Genomic DNA, 19,580 nt, shown 5'->3' with positions numbered 1-19,580 from the left:
GTTATAATGAACACCAACAGAGATGCTAGCTGCAGACAAACAGCTCCATATCTTTCTGCTTCTTCATCCTATAAGAGATAAATGGAAACGCCAGGGCCACGCTAGGTGGAAATGTAAGCACTGGCTTCCTGTCTCCATGCTAATGTACACAAAGGCTACATTCAGTAATATTTATGGCTCTGGAACACCTCAGAGCTGCTGTTGGATTGATGCAACAGAACGTGCAAATACGACCCGTTACAGCAGTTCATAAGTATTTTATTACACAAAGAAGGTCGCTATCACAAAGTTATCACTGAACATTTACCAATAAATATGAAGTCAGTACATGATGGTGAAATGGAGGCTAAGTTTGTTACTAAAAAAGATGAACTGGAACAAGAGGGTCACAAACAAACAAACACACACATACATATATAAAGAATATGACGGACGGGTGATTATGAGCGTGTCTTCCAGGAACAAAGTTTTTGGAGTGTGATGACTGTTGAGCTTGATCCATTTCCACAGATATATATATGTATATATACTTTTCTGTGCTTTCCTTTTTTCCATCAGGAGATTAATTGACTAACGGAGGAGGAAGCCAAAGAGCAGCATCTCGCTCGTCCGTCTGTTCTGCTCCTCGGTCAATCTGAACCAATGAAAAGCTGCACATTTTGGGCGCTGGAGCTCCAAACGGGCCGGCAGTGAGCAAAGGTGTCCTCAAGCCCACAACCAAGAGTCACTCCCTCTTTCCCCCCTCTGCATCTCTCCACTATCAGTTGCTTCCTTTCTATTTTTTTTACCCCTCGGTTCTGTCCCCCATCTGTCTCGGGTGGGTTTAGGATGGGCCTCCGCCTCCCTGGGCATCTTGACTGGTGGAGCCCTCTGCCTCAGAGGCAGGGGAGGCCCCCGGGTCTCCTTCTGGAGGGAGATAACATGCAAAAAATAAAAATAAAAGCTGTGAAATAAATTAAGCTGCAAAGCGCTTTGGCTTTGCAAACAGCATTCAATCAATCTGCTTTCAATCTCCAGTGAGAAAAAAAAATTAATGAGAATCCTGAGGAAGGAAAAACAACTTCCTGTTGCACCACAGTGTCAAACATGACATGAGATCATTTCCCAATGTGAGGCTTCCCACCAGACGGGCGCTAGATTAGTTTGATTTATAACAGTCAGAGTGGTCATGGGAAAAGTCTTTGACTGAAAGGAAGTCAGCAAGAACAGAGACAAAACACACAATGGGGAGACTAAAAGGGCTATTAGTCATCGTTTGGCTCATTCAACATTGAGGTAAGGACGCACAACATTCAGATATGACGTTGCTTTAAGGTCCAGGAGTTCATAAAGACTTCTAATGGACTAACGTGGAACACACAGCGGCAATTCTTACACACTTCACAATCTGCACCTGCATGAGGAAACACCTCCTGGCCACCAGAGGGCGATAGTCAGCGATCATAGGGTGAAATGGGAGATGCAATACTAGAGATAAATAAAAACCCTCCAAATACACCTGTGTGCTGGAATGATGGATTAATAATAATTATTTTACAAAATGTTGTTCCAGCATTTAAATCCTGGACGTCTTGGGTTTTTCGTCCTGGGTTTTTTTTTTAAGTCCAAACACGAGTTTTTTTACACAAGAATTTCAACACTGCTTCATACCTCTGAAAATATAGTGGAGGAGGTGAATAGTTAACTAATCCCCTCCCTAAAACCTGCCAATGATAAGCGAAATAAGAGAAAATAATAATGGGAAGATAAAAGTCAGATGATAACAGGGTTTGTGTGAAAGTGTTATCACCCGTATGAGTTTCCTCAGAGTGTCGTTCTAATCAGACGTACTGACCCGCAGTCTTCAGGTCCATTTCCGCCAGGTCTTTGGCCAGTTCGCTGGTGCTGGCCGCCGCTCCACCCTCGCCCTCGCCCTCCCCTGCGATGTCGGGCACGGCGTTCCTGCGGCCCGTGCGATCACAGTTGATGAACTCTGAGTAGGACGTCTCCACGTCCATCATCTGTCCATGACCAGCGCTCTCATTACACCTGCAGGAGGGACGATGAGAGGAGAGTCAAACAATTGCAGGAGTGTTGCAAGAGGCAGAAAAATCATCCTGACGACCCGTGGGAGGAAGCGGCGCTGCGTCCTGTGATCCTGTGCATCAGTGTGATGCAGAGATATTGGAAGGAGACCAAAAACAAAACAAAAAAAAACCACACCACGACTCACAGTTATCCTAGCAGCGAATGAGGAGGAGCAATGGAGTGAGTGGGCAGTAAAGTGGGCACTGAATCCTGAGTGGCTGACAGCTGTGAGAGATTCAGAAAATGAGGACTGAAGGTGTTCATAATTTCCATTATTATTTCCCTACAGCCATAAACGGCACAACTGACATCTGTGCTAATTGTGTGTCCTAATTACTTCTGGAAAACAAAAAAAAAAACCCTGCTCCAACGTTCAGCCACGGACCTCCTAGCGGAGCGCTGAGGGCCCTGTCCTACATAGTTAGAAAACAGGGAGGGGTTCAGAGGGAGCGGATCGATATGGGAAGCAAAAGCAAACGAGACTGAAAGCATTCAACACAACCAGCCTCAGCAAAAAAGTAAGCAGAGCTCCCATTAGCCATTCATTCCTCTTCTGTTTCCTGTCCTCAGTCCACATTTAACTGGGTCATGGATTCTGCCAACTTCTACAACATGATAGAGCTGGAAAAAATCCTGAGAGAGACGACAAAAAAAATAAGACTGCTCCAGAAAAGACCAGAAAGGGAAAGATGAGATGAGATGGTGGGAAAGAAGCAAAAGAAAAGGAGAAGAAAACCTGGAGAGGCCGTCTGAGCGCGGTCACAGTGTTTCCCCAGCAGCAGATAGCTTAGCCCTCGCTGTACGGCTACCAGAACTAACCACATTACAGTCACGGCTTCACAGAGCCCCACGGAGGAGGATGTGGTCTCACAGGGAAGGAGGAGAAAGAATACAAGAGGAATAAAAGGAGCTGACCCTGAGTCGGTCCGTTCCCAAACCTTTTCAGGATCATACAGGCCCCACTTTTGTCCTTTTCCCATCTCATGTGCGGTATGTATGCTCTGTGCCAGAGAGGAAGCGCCCGGAGTCATTCATTCCCTCAGAGGTCACGAGTCGAGCGGGAGCAGGCGGCGCTTTTCGGAAACGTGAAATTTGCAGTAAAGGGCAACATTGGAGCTGCGGTAGGTAAGAGCTGCACCACAGGAAATGTCAGCGATTTCTGGATGGCTGGTGTTCCTCTGATTGCTTCTGCAAAACACAAGCGCTGCTCTGTCAGGCGGCGGCGGCGTGAGGCTCCGGTAGAGGGAGGCCTGCGTGTCTCAAGATCAAGATCACACCTTGACTACTACCTTTTCCAGATTAACTACTAAGCAGCGCTGATGACTCAGTAAATATCTCACGGCATGGAGCTCCAGGTCTGGTTGTCCACGTTTTTAGCCCAGCAGGCAGCGCTAAGCTATTTTTGCCTGCCAACTGACCCTTTGTATTTCCTTCGAGGCAGAACTCGCAGGATTTGTCAGCTGCTGTTAGGAATCCTTCACGCTTCTCTTGCACCACTTTTGTTCGGCGTTGCTTGGAGCAAAGCTTTAAGGTATAAATGTGGCTCCAGCCTGACACGATCTACTTTGCTGTCTCACGTAATAAAAGATGAAATACGATCCCCAAATGTTCTCCGAGCGAGGTGAAGAAATGGGACCTCCTTGACATTAAATTCCAGATCTCTGACTTGTTTTATTTGGAAAGCTAGTATGTATTTTTATCATCTGTGCCCATTTCATCCTAACACTGCTAGGAAGACGTTATTCGACTTAATTTCAACAAGTTCCAAAACTAAACATGAGGTAGTAAAAGATCCCCTTGATATCAGAACAAATCTCTTCTGTATGCAGATTTGTACAAAAAGTTTTTAAAAAAACAACAACAACACTGAACAGTATGAACAGAGTGGTGCTCTTGAAACCCTTGAGTAAGACTAATTCCACTCACAACAAGCCTTTAACATGTAACTATGGAAACAAAGAAATAAAACTCTTGATAAGCAAAAGGCACAATTTTAGTAATTGTTATGTGTCAAAGGTTTTGATAAAACATATGAAAGATATTCTGAGTCTGAGGGAATATTTTTCATGTTTGGGGTTTCATTATTGGCAATTTTCAGCTTTAAAAATGATCGAAAAAAAACAAAACAACAACAACAAACAAACGGGAACTATTTGGCATGCCTGAGGCCTGTGCCATAAAGCTAGATGAACCTAGCCGGGCTTCCTCTTATTTATCTGGCTTCACTTACCGAGACATCCGCCCTCCGGATTTTCGGTACCACAAAGCCGGCTATCAACTCACTAATTCAATTCAGGCTTGTCCACTCTAGATCTGTGCGCGCTCACATAAAAAGGGCGGAGGTTGCTGCATGCGACCAATCGCAAACATGCAACAAACCGAGCCGCATATTTCACAACGGAGGAGCAAACAATAATAATTAATAAATGCAATGCACACTGTCTGCGGGACTGTCAGCGCGTGGCTGCGGTGCGTTACATTACTGACGTAAGGCTCCAGCAGCTGACAGACGTAATGTAACCCCTCTCCCCAAAACCTGTACCTTTTGTACAGTTCAGGCAAATCGAATGGATTACAGCGATCTCTAAATATTCTCTCGCGCCTGAGCGCTCTTCGCACAAGCTGTACACCAAGATCCACCGGGTTCTCATAAAACAGACAGCCCATTTTCCAAGAGAACTGATTGGTCAGTAGGTGGGGCAGTTATACCCGCTGAGCTCTGATTGGTCAGTAGGTGGGGCTGTTATACCTGCTGAGCTCTTATCCTGAACTTATCCTGCTCCGGAGCAGGTTGGTGTTCAGCATAGGTTACCGCGACAACGTAGCCCGATAGAAAGTCAGCCACCTTTATGGTACCGAAAAGCCAGAGTTAAGCCTGAAGTTATCTCGCTAAGCCGTAATCCAGCTTTATGGTACAGGCCTCTGGTTGGTGTTCAGCTCCTGCGGCTCCAGACTCTATCTGATTTTAAAGCAGACTGCATTAATGTCGCGTTGCATCATGGGGGCTTGCGCACGTAGCTCTGCGCGCGCCGCTTGTCTCTTTTTTCCTCACTGCGCTCGGAGGAACTCCATTTAATTGTCGGCTGTTTGTTTAATTACTCGACCTACCTGCATGCGTGGATGAGATCCCGCCATGAGATCATTAACAGGTTACCATGGAGAGCAGGTGACGGTGACGATGATGATGATGCCTCCTGCTCCTCAGCACATGTTTACGCTCCTCTCAGCCTGACCCCAGCTGTTCCGGGAGCAGTTTAATGTCGCCGCAGTGCAAAAATCACTTTATCCCCGACGCCCGTAAACGCACCGCGATGATGGACGGACGTAGCACAGTGTGGGGTTGCGTTCACCCGTGAGTTATTCGTAAAATAGAGAAGACCGCCCTCGGGGACCAAACAATCCTTCACATTCAACAAACAAACAAAAAAAAGGGTTAGGTTATTAATAAAGTCACTAGTAAAGTATAAATCATATAGAATCATGAGCTGCAGCTCTGCCTCATGAAACCCCTTAAATCACCAGATTATACAAAGATCATATTTCACATAATCAATCGATCAATAACACTGTCAACTCTTGTAGTCCCTTTAATGTTTAATATTCGACAACTAAACCCCAGAACATTATTTGTCAGTATGTTTTGTAGTTTGTTGAATTTCTTTAATTCATTAAGGATATTTTAATATTAACAAAAGTAATAATAATAATCAGCAATATATTGTTCCTATTAATAATACATTAATAATCATCATTCCTATTTTTGTTATTATTTTCATTATATTATCATTTGTTATTATTATTCTTACGTAATAATATGATTACAATATATGATCAAAAAACAGTGCTCTCCTTCATGGACACATATCCTTCATGGACACGATCATCCACACTTTGGGGTACATACAGTACACACACTGGGGTATAGACAGAACACCCGCTGGGATATACAACACACTCTGTGGAACACACACTTGAACTATCACCCAGATTTGCATTATTCATGCATTATTTGTATCTTTTCTCACAAACTCTTCACAACAGGTTCCAAAACAACAGATGACTTACAGCTCTGTTACAGTTCGAGTTCTCTTTAAATAAAAAGGCCGTCTCATGTGAAAGGCCAGAGTGTGAACACAGGGAAACTCAACACAACTGCAGGTGGAAGCAGCACCACCTGACAAATGTCACAGGTGTGTATTTTCACGAGGACAATAACAAGTCAGTTCTCAAAGGGAAATGGCTGAAGCTTGGCTCTTGTTCCCCTTTCTCCTTCCTGCTCGCTGCCATCTGTGTGGATTGTTTCCAATGTAGGGAACCTTTCCACAAGTTATTTCAGGAACACATCCTCATTCACATTCAGGTAATTCCTCATTTCTGAGAGAAAGAGGGGGCATTGTCCTAGACGGACAAAAAGCACCGTCATCGGAACACAAAGCTGAGGAAAAGAGAAGCTTCTTCCACGAACAGGCCTGAACAGGAACGTGACCACGCTGGGCGAGGTGACATGAAACAAGAGAGGGGATCTGGCATGGGTGTTAGGAACAAAGGCCTTTGAGATCACTGGAGAAATATGAGTCAGCGCCCGAGCCCCACCTCTGCGATCCCACCACGACCTTTTAAAGCCTGAGTTGTGTGATAAACTCACATTATGACTAATATTTACACAAAGACTGGTGGTGTAGAAAACCGTAATGGATGTCAGCCTCAGCAGTTTCACATCCGTCAACTCATCACTTTATTGATGGGGCAGAAAACCTCCAGACCAAATTCACCTGCCTCTCGGGGGCAACTGGACTCGGCTATTGACCGTTTTAACCCCAAAAGTTTAGGAGCCAACCTGAAATGTGATGTCATCAGCAAACAGCTATTACCGCCATTATTCATTAACTGCTTTTATCCTTCCTGATGATTCTGAAATGTCAGCAGCTCAAATAACGGAGTCGTCAATCAGCAGGAAGACGAAACTGTTTTGACAATGAAACAATAATTCAGGTCATTTTCAAAGCACACATCCTTCTTAAATGTTAGGATTTCACACTTCCTAACATTCATGTCAGGAAAAACTGAATATCTTTGGGTTTTCTACTACGACATATTTAAACTCTGGCATTCCAAATTTAAAATGTTTAATTTAATTACTCAGTGATTCATAGTTTCAGCTAAATTAAAATTTCTTCTTCTTGACAAACAAAATGACAAAACTCCAGTTCTTTCAATTCAAGAGACTCGAGGGAGACAGAAATATTTAATCCTCACATTTCCTCAAGTATTTCCGGCGTGTTTGCTTGAAATGTGATCCGATCCGTTAATGAAACTCATCAATTCAGCTCGGATCGGTTCCCAGGAACTCTCCAGCATATTTTCTTGAAAGTAATTCCTGTTCCTATGATACAGACCTCAACGAATGATGTCAGTCTTACCGAAGTAGTTGGGGGTTCTCTGGTGGGTCTGATCCACATTCGTTCACACTGCAGTGTAACTCCGGTGTGCCTCGGCTCTGTGCCCCCGCCACACCCCCCACTGTTTGCTGCCTCTCGGCCCCCGTCGGACGCCTGTCTGGGCTCCGTCTGTTCACATGATGTCAGCAACTACCGACGATCCTACTTCAAACACAAGGGAGCCGTGCTTCCTGGTCCGGATTAGGAGTGTTGTACCTCCCCCGGTTCTTCCTCTAATAAATAAATAAAAGCCCCGTCCGTTCACTTCTGGAGCGTATACCCGCCTGACATCCTTCCTCTTTGCGTGGGGCCCAGGGACGGGTGTTGAGGCCTGATTTCCCCCAGTGAACTGAATACTCCAGCCAGCGGTTACGATGGACCGGCTCAACTGTCCTTCACTCTCTCTCTCTAGTTGGTTCTTTCACTTTCAAACTGAAGTCGTCTCAGTCAGACATGCAGAATTATCAGTGATAACACTCAAAGGGATTCTCCATCTCCTTTCCACTGACAGGAGATCGCCGCCACTCTCACATAATTGCCATCTTAAATGAGCGTACTGAGCTCCTACGCCTGGAGGCATTATGAATCAGCCGAAGAAGAGGAGATAAGAAGTCTGACCGAGGCCATTAGCATCAGCTTCTGTGGAAAAGTCTTCAGTGAACTAATGAATAAAACAAAAGGTCCGAGTGAGGCTGCCTCCAAAGCTGCAGCCAAATCAAAAATCAATCTGGCTTGGATAGATTATCTCAGCGGGTGTTTTTGGAGCGGCGGCTACGCTCGTGGTTCCCTGCTTCACAAACTGGGAACACTTCAAAGATCAATTCCCAACGTTCACTCTGCTGAGAACTCAGTGCTGGGGAAGCAACACATACATATGGATGGCCCCGCACCAAAAACGGTTATCCGCCGTTAGAAATATTATGGCTGTTGACATGTTGGCTAAATATTAGCATTATTGATCACCTGTGGGTTATGTCTTGTTGATGATCGAAATTCCGCCAAAGCAATCCTGAAATATTTGGACAGATGTGATGACATAAAACACGCTAACGAACACATGAAGTAAGGTCAGATAGTTGGTATTGATGTGTGTATAAATCAGTGTGTATAAATCAGCGTTAAGGTGCTGAGTGTGGAACCAAAAACAGTTTCAAACATTCGCTCTAATCTCTTCTGACATGCTTGTGTTTTATTAAATGAAATATTCCTAATTGGTGGAGTGCAGTGACTTGACGGTTGCCCGGACGACTCGGATCCTGGATGGAGCTGCCTGCTGAACACAAAGATGTGCAGCAGCGTCCGTCTTCCCTTTCAAATCTAAATGTCAAATCATCACTTTAAAAAAAAAAAAAATCAATGGCATCAGCGGACGACTATGCCTGAACAAAAACATGACATTCACATGAGCGGACTCTGGTCAGCGTTTACTTCCCTTCGCATGAACCACAGTGATTAATGCAATGCAAAGTAATGCTGAAAGCATATTTATATAACATGTTTATTTAAATATGAATCATTGAAGACGGAGCTCATCTTCAGAATGTCAGAAACAACAGAGTGAGTCATTTTACCAGATTCCTCAAAACAGAATTCTTTCTGTAAAATTTAAAAATAAATCTACAATGTCTGTTCGTTAAAAAATAAACAATAAATTACTCCAAAATGATCAAAACAATGGCACAAACGGAGGCGTTAAATCAGCCGTGACATCACGCTGGCCGAGGCACCACACGTTCACGTGAGATTCCATGAACTTTGTGACCTTTACCTCTCTGCACAAAGCAGATCAAAGACCCATTTTAACAAATCAGATCAAGACCAGCGACAGACACACACACAAGCACACGCGCACACACACTTCTGAGTAGAGCTCAGTGAAACCAGAGAGTGAAGTGTGAGTGGAGGTGACGTTGCCAGGGAAGTGTTAGATACCCGACACCGGTTCCCCTGTGGCCCAGAAACGCTACACACACACATCCCTGATCGATCGGTGCCCTACGGGCTCGACACATGAGCCGCTGAAGCGGCCTGTCCCATCCCAGGCTGGAGGGACTCCCCCGGTCCGAGCAGGACGCTTCCCGGTCCCATCATCCATCTCTAACTCACAGCCGAACCAGGAGCAGGTGCTTCAGCCGGACACCGATTGTGAATTCAACCCCCGCAAAAACATTCTAACATCTCTCGTATCCTGACTGTTCTCTCAGTCTCATCATCACTGACACTTCGCAGCGGCAGTGTTAAAAAAAATAATTAAAAAAACTCGCGTAGGGAGAAACAGATTTTATTATGACTGAGCAGAAAACTGTCATATGCTGCATCCATCCGGAGAGACGATGTTCATGTTCCTGCAGACAAGAGTCTGTTTAGTTAAGAAGCCACACTAATTTACGGTTGTGTAAAGATTCCGTACACATTTTGTAAGCTCAGGGTGTATTTATTTAACAAACTGCTTCCAAGTTTAAAATATTTAAACATGAGAGACTCTGCTGTATGTCCGGAGACGCTCACAGCGTCAGGTTAACGGGAAGAGATGTGTCTTTGCTTGTGGATGAGCAATCTTTCCACAAAGTTTTACTGCGATCTGTCCAGCAGTTTTTGTGTAAATGTGAAAACAGACAAATAAATGAGTCGTTTGTCCAAAATACTAATACAGGACTTGCTCAGATTTCTAAAGCTGATTTGTTTTTGTGTTTAATATATCAGAAAATAATCCCAGAGAGAATGGAATAGATTTGGTGCAGATCTGGATAAGGATTTATAGTTTAAATTAATTAAAGAGAACTGATAATCTGATTTCTTCCAACCCCTTTTTATAGAGGGAATATACTATATATATATATATGGGAATATTTTCATGACTTCCTAAAACTATGTGGTATTTATTTTTAAACGTTCCTTTCTCTCTCAGTAGATAATGACAGTTGAATCAGATTCGTCGAGGTTTATCTTTATTTAGCCGCTGGTCTGTAACTATAGAAACTTCCAGCAAGCGGAGGAGGAGATGAGAGCGGATTCCAGTCAGCTTTATCAATAAATCCAGATTAAAATGATTTATCTTCTGATTTCTGGTGCAGATCCAGGTGTGGTTCATGTGAGGCATGTGATTAATAGATGCACTCAACCCATCTCTGGTTTCAGCTTCCTGAATGTGAAGATTGAGGGAAAATAAATAAATAAAATGTCTGTTATTCAGTCTTGTCATTTTATTGATCCCGTTGCACAGATTTTTTTTTAATAGAAAATGTCATACATAATTAAACTTTATTTCATTGTAAGCATCAAATTCTTATGAACTGAAACTATAGATCTGAGTTCATGTTTTGGTCGCTTTAATCGAGAAAATAGTTAAAAACTGAATTAAAGCTCATCTTCACACTGCTTGACCAGCCGTTTAAAACCCAAAGATACGCAGTCTACTGCACAAAACCAAAATTAAAATGAAACTTTCTTCATGGTCATATTTTTGCTGATTAATTCCATCGTCTCCGACGTCCCAGAGGCTTTCCTACATAACGCAGAGCTCGATGCGTCGTGGAGAGCTACTGGGCTGCTGTGATTTTCCTCCCACCGTCTATTCCATCTCGTCTAATTCTACTGAAAGGTTGCCCGCTTCTATTTCTGTCCACATTAACAACATGAGACCTTGGCAGGAAGCAGGTGGTTTGTTTGCTGCTTTGTTTATGCCCTATATTTTTTCCAAGCTCTGTGCACACACTGGAGACTGAACGAGATCCTTGAGTTGATGATGAAGAAGATGGAGCCAAGAAAAGAGGGCGATGAGGGGATGGGAGATGAAATGGGGATGAGGAGGTGTGGAGAAACGTTAGGAGAGGGTTGACGCACAGAGGATGAGAAAAGATGAGGCAGAACGCAGAAGGATGAAGGGGAAAGACGAACGCGAAATGCAGGGAAGAAATGCACGCATGTTTATTATGTTTCCGAAGTTAGGAAGCACCTCCCATCAGCTCCAGTGTTCCCATCACTTCCGAAAGATCTGGATAAACATAATAAATCCTCTTTTCTAAGGTTGCAGCAAACATTTACCGGCAGTTAAAAGAAGACACAACATCATTCCTCTCACCTATTAGGGATTTCTCCCACAACCCTCCAGCCAAAGCTACAACTCTCTCCATGAGTTAGCTCAAAGCCAGACAAAGGCGCCGCATCAAGCAGCAGTTACGGATAAGATTGGACCGCTTGTACACGCTTCAAGATGCACGGTTTCACTACATTGCGGATCTTTAGTAGGTAGTCACATGATATCGTACGCGCATGCTATTGGCTGACAGCATCCGGACGTACGCTGCATTCCGAGACTCACGGAACGCAGTGGACTTCCATGAAACACAAAAGTGTTTTAAACAGGGCTAGAGAAACAGATACATCGATTGGTTTTAAGTTAGAGGTTCGTCATTCTAATTTAAAGAATGTTTCTCTCACCTTTTTCTCTGTAAATATGTGTGAGAAGTTTATTGGTTACCTCAAATGTGATAAACCGCACAGTTTATGAGACCATAAACGTTTGAACGTCATCATCGTCAATGAAACAGCGACTAAAACTTCTTCAAGCCAGTTGATTACTATAGTCTTGTTCTAAATTCCATTCAATCTTCAATTTGTTCGTTTTAATAATTAACATCTAATTTCACCTATCGGATCTACTTTAAATCCATCATTGTCAAATGAATTTTAATAACAGTCAGTGATTCCCAGGTCCTCTGAGCAGCCGTTTTACCGGAGCTCATCTGTTCCATCCTGTGGGATTTGGTTGAAAGTCTTTTTTAGAACTACTCTCAAATATTTTAAAGCAAACACAGGCAGAGGATTCCCAGAACAGCGAAGCGTGAGGCTGATCAAACGCCTCTGATTCGCTGTCAAACAGCAAAGGTCACGTCGTAGCATTTAACCCCGCGCATTCCTGCCTCTCGCATCCTTAAAAGTCCAAAGATGTTAGTGCTTTGTTCACATCACACGGAATTTGAAATAGGCCATGCCATCTAAAATAACTGCACCTCATTTTCATCCTCATCAAATCATCTTCCTGACACGGAACAGCTCTATTTCCCTTCCCAACCAATTTGCATGATGAGAATCTATTTGCATAACAAGCTTTGATTAAAAACTCGGACTAAATAGATTGAAAATGGTGTTAAGCCCACACCTCAGGCTTATCTCTGATTCCTGAAGCTCAACCAGCTTCAGGAAGAGATGCAATGACATCAGATCAACTGGATGACTGCCGGATTACCCCGTTTTAAAGCCACCTCATCTGACTGTCATTTATCAAGACGGGGGGGCTAAATCAGTGAACATATCTGGGTCTTTAAGACGTAGGAATAACAGGTGGATCCTTTGATTTGGGGGTCACATCTGAAGCAACATCTTTTGCCTTGTGGCTTTTGATCCATGTTTGGATGAGAGAGCTACGCAAAAGAGGAAGAGGATGCTGACTGGATCTGACAGAGAACCCGAGGACATGATGTTGCTGATGGGGACTTCACAAGGTTGCCACGCCCTAAAGTGTACCAATTTTTATAGCCCATTTTATTCTAAATGGGATCATAATATACATAATTTTAAATCGAGACCATAAACCTGTGAAGAAACTGTTCACATAGGCGGGAAATGAAAGGTCGTTTTTACGTAGGCTTAGATACGACATAGTTCCTGCGTTAAACCAGAGGGCTTTCACCCTGCTGGCCAACAGAAGGAATGCTCGGTTAAGGCTCCTCGACATTCCAGTCATTCATATATTTCTGTAATGAGCCAAAGACATTTAAAACGGCCGGTCGGGGGTCCATTTTGTGACACTCATTCCCTGTGGATACGCAGCGTTCAGAGTCACAGAGGCTTATATTTCGACGGTGACCTGGGTTCACATCGTACGGTTCTCAGGGTATTCTTGCCGTTCGCCTGCATCCTCTTCACGTCCATAACAACAAAGGTTAAGACACAACTTCAATCCTTGTTCCCATGTGACCCTGCTGGCCCAGCATCTGTCTCCTGCTCTTCAATCATGGTCGATCCTGAGTGCTTCCGTCTTCAAGTATCAGCTGCCAAGCTCGTCTCACTCTGACAATAAAGCCGACAAGGTCACAAATGTTTCATAACACCAGTAGCGAGCAGAGGCTACAAATACGGTTAACAGCAAGAAAATGGCCTGCAGTCAACACTGCAGGGAATGATCTAAAGACAAAGAGTGACCTCTGCAAAGGAGGTCATGTTTCCAATTTGTATGTTTCGATAACAACGTTATCGAAAAACCAAAAAAAAAAAAAAACTTGGTGCAAAGGATGGAGCACAAATTTAATTCTGGATTAAAGAAAAAAAATCCTAAACAGACACTCATACTACCAATCTGAATGATATAATTTTTTTTTACAAAGCACAAGTGACCTTTATAACCCGGTTTCTGATCAATAATTGAGTCTGCCTCACAACGACACAGAAGTCTGCCACATCTGCACAACTCATACAACGTCACCACGGCTGCTATAATTACACCAGGCTATTACCCAGGGCTGTGGCTATTTATAGCACCGGCAGCACCACGCCATTAAACGCACCTGTAAAATAGGTGCTGGTGTTTTCATCATTACTAAACATCACAAAGATAATCGCTGATGTTCCAGCATCACGAGAGTCTGTAAAAATGTGTTTCAGAGGAAGAATAAGCTGAAAGAGCTTTAAAACAAGATAATAAAACAAAAGCTGGAATGAATACACGACCTCTTCATGCACTTTGCGGCCCACACATCAGTGTGCACACTGTAAAAATAGCAAACAATGAGTGCAACTTGAATTCCCATAAACACGAGTAGGATCTTTCTGTGCAATATAAAGCCTCTTCTGTCTGTGCATGAGGAAGCTAAAGGCCTGCAGAATCAGGGAGCTGGAAGTCTTTTGCACACACGGGGGGGGGGGGGGGGGCAAAGAGTCCAACCAGAGGTCAGTGGAGTTGAACAGAAAAATCCCTCTCTGCAAAATATGTACACATCAAACCCGTGATTACAAGGACAGAAATAAACCCAGGGCAGCCTGTTTGTATGGTGCTAACCCCACCCCCCAAAAAAAACGTTGTTTCATTTCACTGCAGGTTTACACAGGTGGCAGATTATAGACATAATCTGAGAAATCTAGAAAGTTCAGAGAGATCAATAATAAATTTCTATTTTTATCTCATCCTTGTTGCAGGGAAGCTTTGAATCCAGCTGTAATTCCCCTTATAAGGACAGAATTCTTCAGCTGGTGATGAAAAACCCCGGGGTATCAAAGCACATGGAGGAGAAGCTCGTCTCATCTGCAGTCAGATGATAAGTGGAGGAGAGAAAAATGTCTGGCGATGGAAAAAAAATCTCACGACCACTTATGGAAACACAACCGATGGAAAAGACCATGCAGTAACCCCACCCCACCCCCCACCCCCCGCCTGTGGTGTCGGGGGGGTCCACATGTTCTCAGAGCAATCATGTTGTTATTGGCAGGCCTTAGCGGCAGCAGATAGAGCCTCTCTTTGCTGAAGGACTTGGTGGAGGATGGCGGCGTTCACCAGAGCGTTGGTCATGCAGCACTGCAGAAAATCATGACTGCACTGGCATGACCTGATTACTCATGATCCAGCCACCTTCTGGATAACAGCAGACAGGAATGACAAGAGGCATAAAGCATGGAGCCCCCCCACCCACCAGCAACGCCGGGGACAAGCCTCAGCCTGTGTCGTCTTCATAAGGCAACGCTCCGTCTCGCTTTCCCTGCAGTTTGATGGAGTTAATTTGAAACAAAGGAAGGATGGTTCTGCAGGGTTCTGTCCAAGGTCGGCGGAGCATGTGCGTCTCTTTGGTAGCAGGGTTGTTTGTTTTCTTTTGTTTACATCACTGCGTCCTCTATTCTGTCTGCCCCCCATCCCCCAGCGCCCCCTCCCCACCAGCCTCCCTGTTATTCTAAAAGGATGACAGACCATGTTTGGATAGATTGGGGAAAAAGCGAGAAGAGAGAGCTTCCAAAGAAGGCTATCAGCGTGAGCAGACAGGACAGAACTTAGCCTTAAATTCAAGTCGAGGTTAATCATCTCGGCACCAGACCCGGGCTAGTTATTGAGAACGTTCTGTACAGGAATGTCTTGAAGAGCAGATGGGCAGATGCAACTTCAGGTCCAGGTTAAAATATCCAAACAAGATATGAAATAATCCGAAACTATTTGAGAATGAAACAAGAATGTTAAAAATCCCAGAGATGCAGCTCTGAGGATTTAAACTAAATGTGCCAGAATTTTTTATACAAAAGATTGAAGAACAAATTGCAGACAAACATCTGACCGGAAATGAACTCCTATGCTTTGGATGTTCATTCCAGAGCCGAGAATCAAACAACTGCCTGAGTTTTCAAACCAAAATGTGGCATTTAAAGTTTGCCTCCTGAGACAGGAAATGTCAAATCAGTGCATTGCTGCTGTACAGCCAAGTCTGTCCGTGTCAGAACCAGTCACCGTCTAAAACCAGAAATCACTCAAAAAGAGGATACGTCTGCCAACACCGTCGACATTCAGCAGCTGCTGTATCATCATACTTAAGGAAGAACACAAAATGTGATGAGATGGGGACAAAAACCTGACATCTGATCCAGATCTGGATCCAAATGCACCCACGATTGACGTCCTGAGGTCAATATCTGGGTGTTACCTTTCATTTATTTACCAAAGTAATAATGACATCATCGTGGCTCCAAACTCTCGGGGCAAGTTTTTCTGCTTGCGTGGTATCGTGGGGGGTCAAACTGTCATGGGACCGTTTCCTGTGAGCGCAACTGCCACTCTCTCTCTCTCTGTCTCTCTTTCTTTTACCCTGTCCTTACCTTCCTTTTATTTCTTTTCCACCCAACCGGTCAAGGCGGATGGCCACCCAAAACAGTTTGGTCCTGCCCAGAGTTTCTTCCTCAACGAGGGAGTTTTTCACACTGTCGCTTATGCTTGCTCTGGAGGGTTCAGTTGGGTTTTTCTGTCTGTAAAGCGCTTCGAAATGCCTTTTATAAATAAAACTTGATTTATTGATTGAAGGACATTGTGAGAAACTGAACCCTTTGGGTGGAGTAGCGGTGCAGATCCAGAATTTTTATAATAATTTCTTTAAAGACAACAAAACTGGGCATCTTTCCACTGGGCAGAGTCTGATCCTGGACAAGGTTTGATTAAATTAAAGGAGGGGCCTGATGGAGCGAATGTGTTCTATGACGCATCATCTTTTTTTCTTTTTTTTTTATGATACTGGCAAATGTATTTCTGTAGCAGTAAGAGAAAAAGAGAGAGAATCCTCAGGCTTTACTGACTCCACCTCACAATTCATTCCACTCTTCTTGGGCTTGAAAGCCACCCTCAGGCGTAATTTCAACAAAAATTGTGGGCAACTTTTTGAGATATGTTACAGACAAAAAAAACAAAAACAGGCGATCGCAGAAGACTTCACCATCATTATCGGTGTATTTTAAACATCTAGATTCCACGTTATCTAGACAGAACACTATCTAGCTTCCACTCAGCTAGTCGACAGGCAGGAGGCCAGTATTTATCCTCACTGGTGCCCATGCCCAGTGACGCTGGCTCCTGCCCAGCAACACTTATGCAAAGTGAGGGGTCCCGGGCTGGTGAGCCCCTGCGCGCCGCCGCCATCCAGTTCCCCACCAGAGCCTCCTGCCTTCACCGCTTCGTTTGTTGGGGGGAAACAAAGCGAAGTTGATTTGCGTTTGTGGAGGGAGGAGGAAGAGGAGGAGGAATGCTAGCGGAGAGAGAGAGAGAAAAAAAAAAAAAAAGCCTAGTGGATGTGGAGAGCTTTCAGAAGCGATCCATGCTGTCCGCGGGCTGCAGCAGCGGATGTGTGGGAAGGACGCGCAATGCCAGTCCTTCAGACCGAACGCACAAAGGACGCGCTCAGAAAAAAAAAAAAAAAAGCGCATTAACATCCAGAACACAACCCAGCATCAGCCGCCAGAAGGGGCGAACGTGTCGATGCGTCCAGTGGACGTGGAAAGCCTCTGCGCACTGAGACTTGCAGTCGCCGCGCTGGCTGGTTGAGGGGGGGGGGGGGGGAGAGAAATCATAGAAGCTTCGCTTCGTGACCGCAGCTCCACTCAGCTGCTCCCCACCAGCCGTTACCGTTTTTAAACACGTTTAAATCACATCCACAGTAGGAAAAAATAAAAAAAAATTAAATAAAAAAAAAGCAACTAACCTTGGTTGAGTCTCCTGCTTTTATCCACTTGTTACAATGGAGGCGTGAGACCATGAAGCCCCGCGTAAGTTTCCTGGCAAAAACAAAACAAAACGCAGCTGATCGGAAGCTGAAGAGCACACACACACACACACACGCACGCACACACACACACACACGCACACACACACCTGGAGAAGAGCGTGGACGTCTCCGCGAGGACTCCGTCGGAAAACAACGACAAAAGGTTGTGTCTTCAAACAGCTGTTTTCCAAAATGGAGTTGTCCCCGTCTGAGCCAATCAGAGCGCGCCTGTGGAGGCTCCCACTCCTCTGTGGGCTGGGGCCACTCGCAACATCACCAGCATGTCATTGTGTGTGTGTGTGTGTGTGTGTGGGGGGGGGTGTCAGTGGAGGTTCCGATCCACGGATGCTTTTTAAAGTCCAACCAGCAGAACCCAAACTGGTTTAGATTATTAACCCCCCCTCCCCTTAGGAAACCCCCAGATGTTTGGGGTTTAACTGCGCACTGCGCATGGAAGCTTCCTTAGTGATGAAGAGGATGAAGCCACTGCAGCAGGGGCAGTCCTAGAGTCAGTGGGGCAACGGGCAAAGAGTCCACCCCCACAGGAATATTTTTATTCTATATTTGATCCTCCCCTCCTTAAAAATTCCACAATAAAATTATAACATCAGACTTCAAGGTATTATAAAACAAGCGCACCCAATGTAGTCTAAAATCAACGCGGTGACGTAACAACTCTGCTCAAAAACATGAACATTGTTAGAACAGTTATGACACATTATGTTAACTGGGAAGTCCTTGTATAGTTATTTCTTCTCCTAACATAGCAGATGGCTTGCGCCATATTGTTCACGTGATTCCTTCTGGCAGATGCGCCGTGATTGGTTTGGGGCACCGTGATTGGTTGGGCCCTTGGTTGACAGGTAGTGGGTGGAGTTAAAAAGCGTGAGGTTTTCAAGTGAGTTTATTCAAATATATAGGTGGAGAGATATGTGAGGTCACCACGAGCACCAACTAGCTACAGTCTGCGAATCACTGCAGTTCTATTCATGCCAACATTTAATGCTTTTTCATCACCTTGTTCTGAATGTTATTAACAGGAAATGATGTCATAAGATAAGATATACTTTATTATCCCAAGCAGGGAAATTTGTCTTGGGCAAGTCGCACTTAGTCAGCATTATTGAATCATCTCTTAATGATGTTGGTGTTCTCTTTTTTGCACTAGCATTCGTATTTAACATGGGTAATTTTTAAGCTATCCAAGCTAACGATAGTATATATAACGCCCTCATGGGAGGTATAAGAGGCAGATCGAGGAACAACAGTGTTTCCAAACCCCTGTAGACACACATATAATTCCCCTGGCCTGGAAAACCTCACACATAAAACCACTACCAAAAATCCAATGTCCCAAGGAGCATAAGGATTATAGACCCATAGCCCTCACTTTAGTGATAGTGAAATCCCTAGGAAAAATATCACTACATCTGGTTAGTTTAACCAAAGACAAACTCGACCCATGTCAATATGCCTACAAAAAGGGCTGTGGTACGGAAGATACGGTTGCCACACTGGTCCACATGATTACAAAACATCTAGATCAGTCCAACAACAACTAAGCAAGGGTGTTGTTCTTGGACTTTTCTTCAGCCTTCAACACGATTCAGTCTGATATATTGGTGTCAAAGATGGTCCAGTTAGAATTAAATCCATACCTGATTCACTGATATGCATCTTTCCCAACCAACAGAGTACAGAGAGTGAAGGTGAACAAAACCCTCTCCTCAGCATTAACTACAAATGTTGGTGCTCCACAGGGTTGTGTAAGCTCAGCAGTACTCTTCACTCT

At 44.3% G+C, this 19,580-nt stretch overlaps 1 protein-coding gene across 4 annotated transcripts; it reads right to left on the bottom strand.

The window, feature by feature from the left end:
* Positions 1-106: 106 nt before the first annotated feature.
* Positions 107-17,986, bottom strand: pkig (protein kinase (cAMP-dependent, catalytic) inhibitor gamma). 4 transcript variants are annotated; one of them, XM_068330264.1, is made up of 4 exons: positions 17,896-17,986; positions 17,726-17,798; positions 1,835-2,028; positions 107-906 (listed from the first exon to the last, which is right to left on the bottom strand). In XM_068330264.1, exons 3-4 carry the CDS (start codon positions 1,998-2,000, stop codon positions 824-826), a joined length of 249 nt encoding a protein of 82 aa, XP_068186365.1. In that variant the 5' UTR covers positions 2,001-2,028; positions 17,726-17,798; positions 17,896-17,986; the 3' UTR covers positions 107-823. The 4 variants fall into 4 exon arrangements, with proteins under 4 accessions (XP_068186365.1, XP_068186374.1, XP_068186381.1 ...); XM_068330273.1 differs by lacking the exon at positions 17,896-17,986 and having other exon boundaries at positions 17,726-17,883; XM_068330280.1 differs by lacking the exons at positions 17,726-17,798; positions 17,896-17,986 and adding an exon at positions 7,488-7,647.
* Positions 17,987-19,580: the final 1,594 nt, after the last annotated feature.

Source organism: Antennarius striatus, chromosome 2 (assembly GCF_040054535.1).
Source record: "Antennarius striatus isolate MH-2024 chromosome 2, ASM4005453v1, whole genome shotgun sequence".
Lineage (NCBI taxonomy): Eukaryota > Metazoa > Chordata > Actinopteri > Lophiiformes > Antennariidae > Antennarius > Antennarius striatus.
This window is presented reverse-complemented; position numbering and strand designations above follow the sequence as displayed.

Bases quoted from the DNA above. Each gene is read 5' to 3' on its own strand.
- pkig (XM_068330264.1), bottom strand. From the start codon at position 2,000: ATGATGGACGTGGAGACGTCCTACTCAGAGTTCATCAACTGTGATCGC. The intron at 907-1,834 runs GTCAGTACGTCT...ATCTCCCTCCAG, and splicing joins AATGGACCTGAAGACTGCGG to AAGGAGACCCGGGGGCCTCC.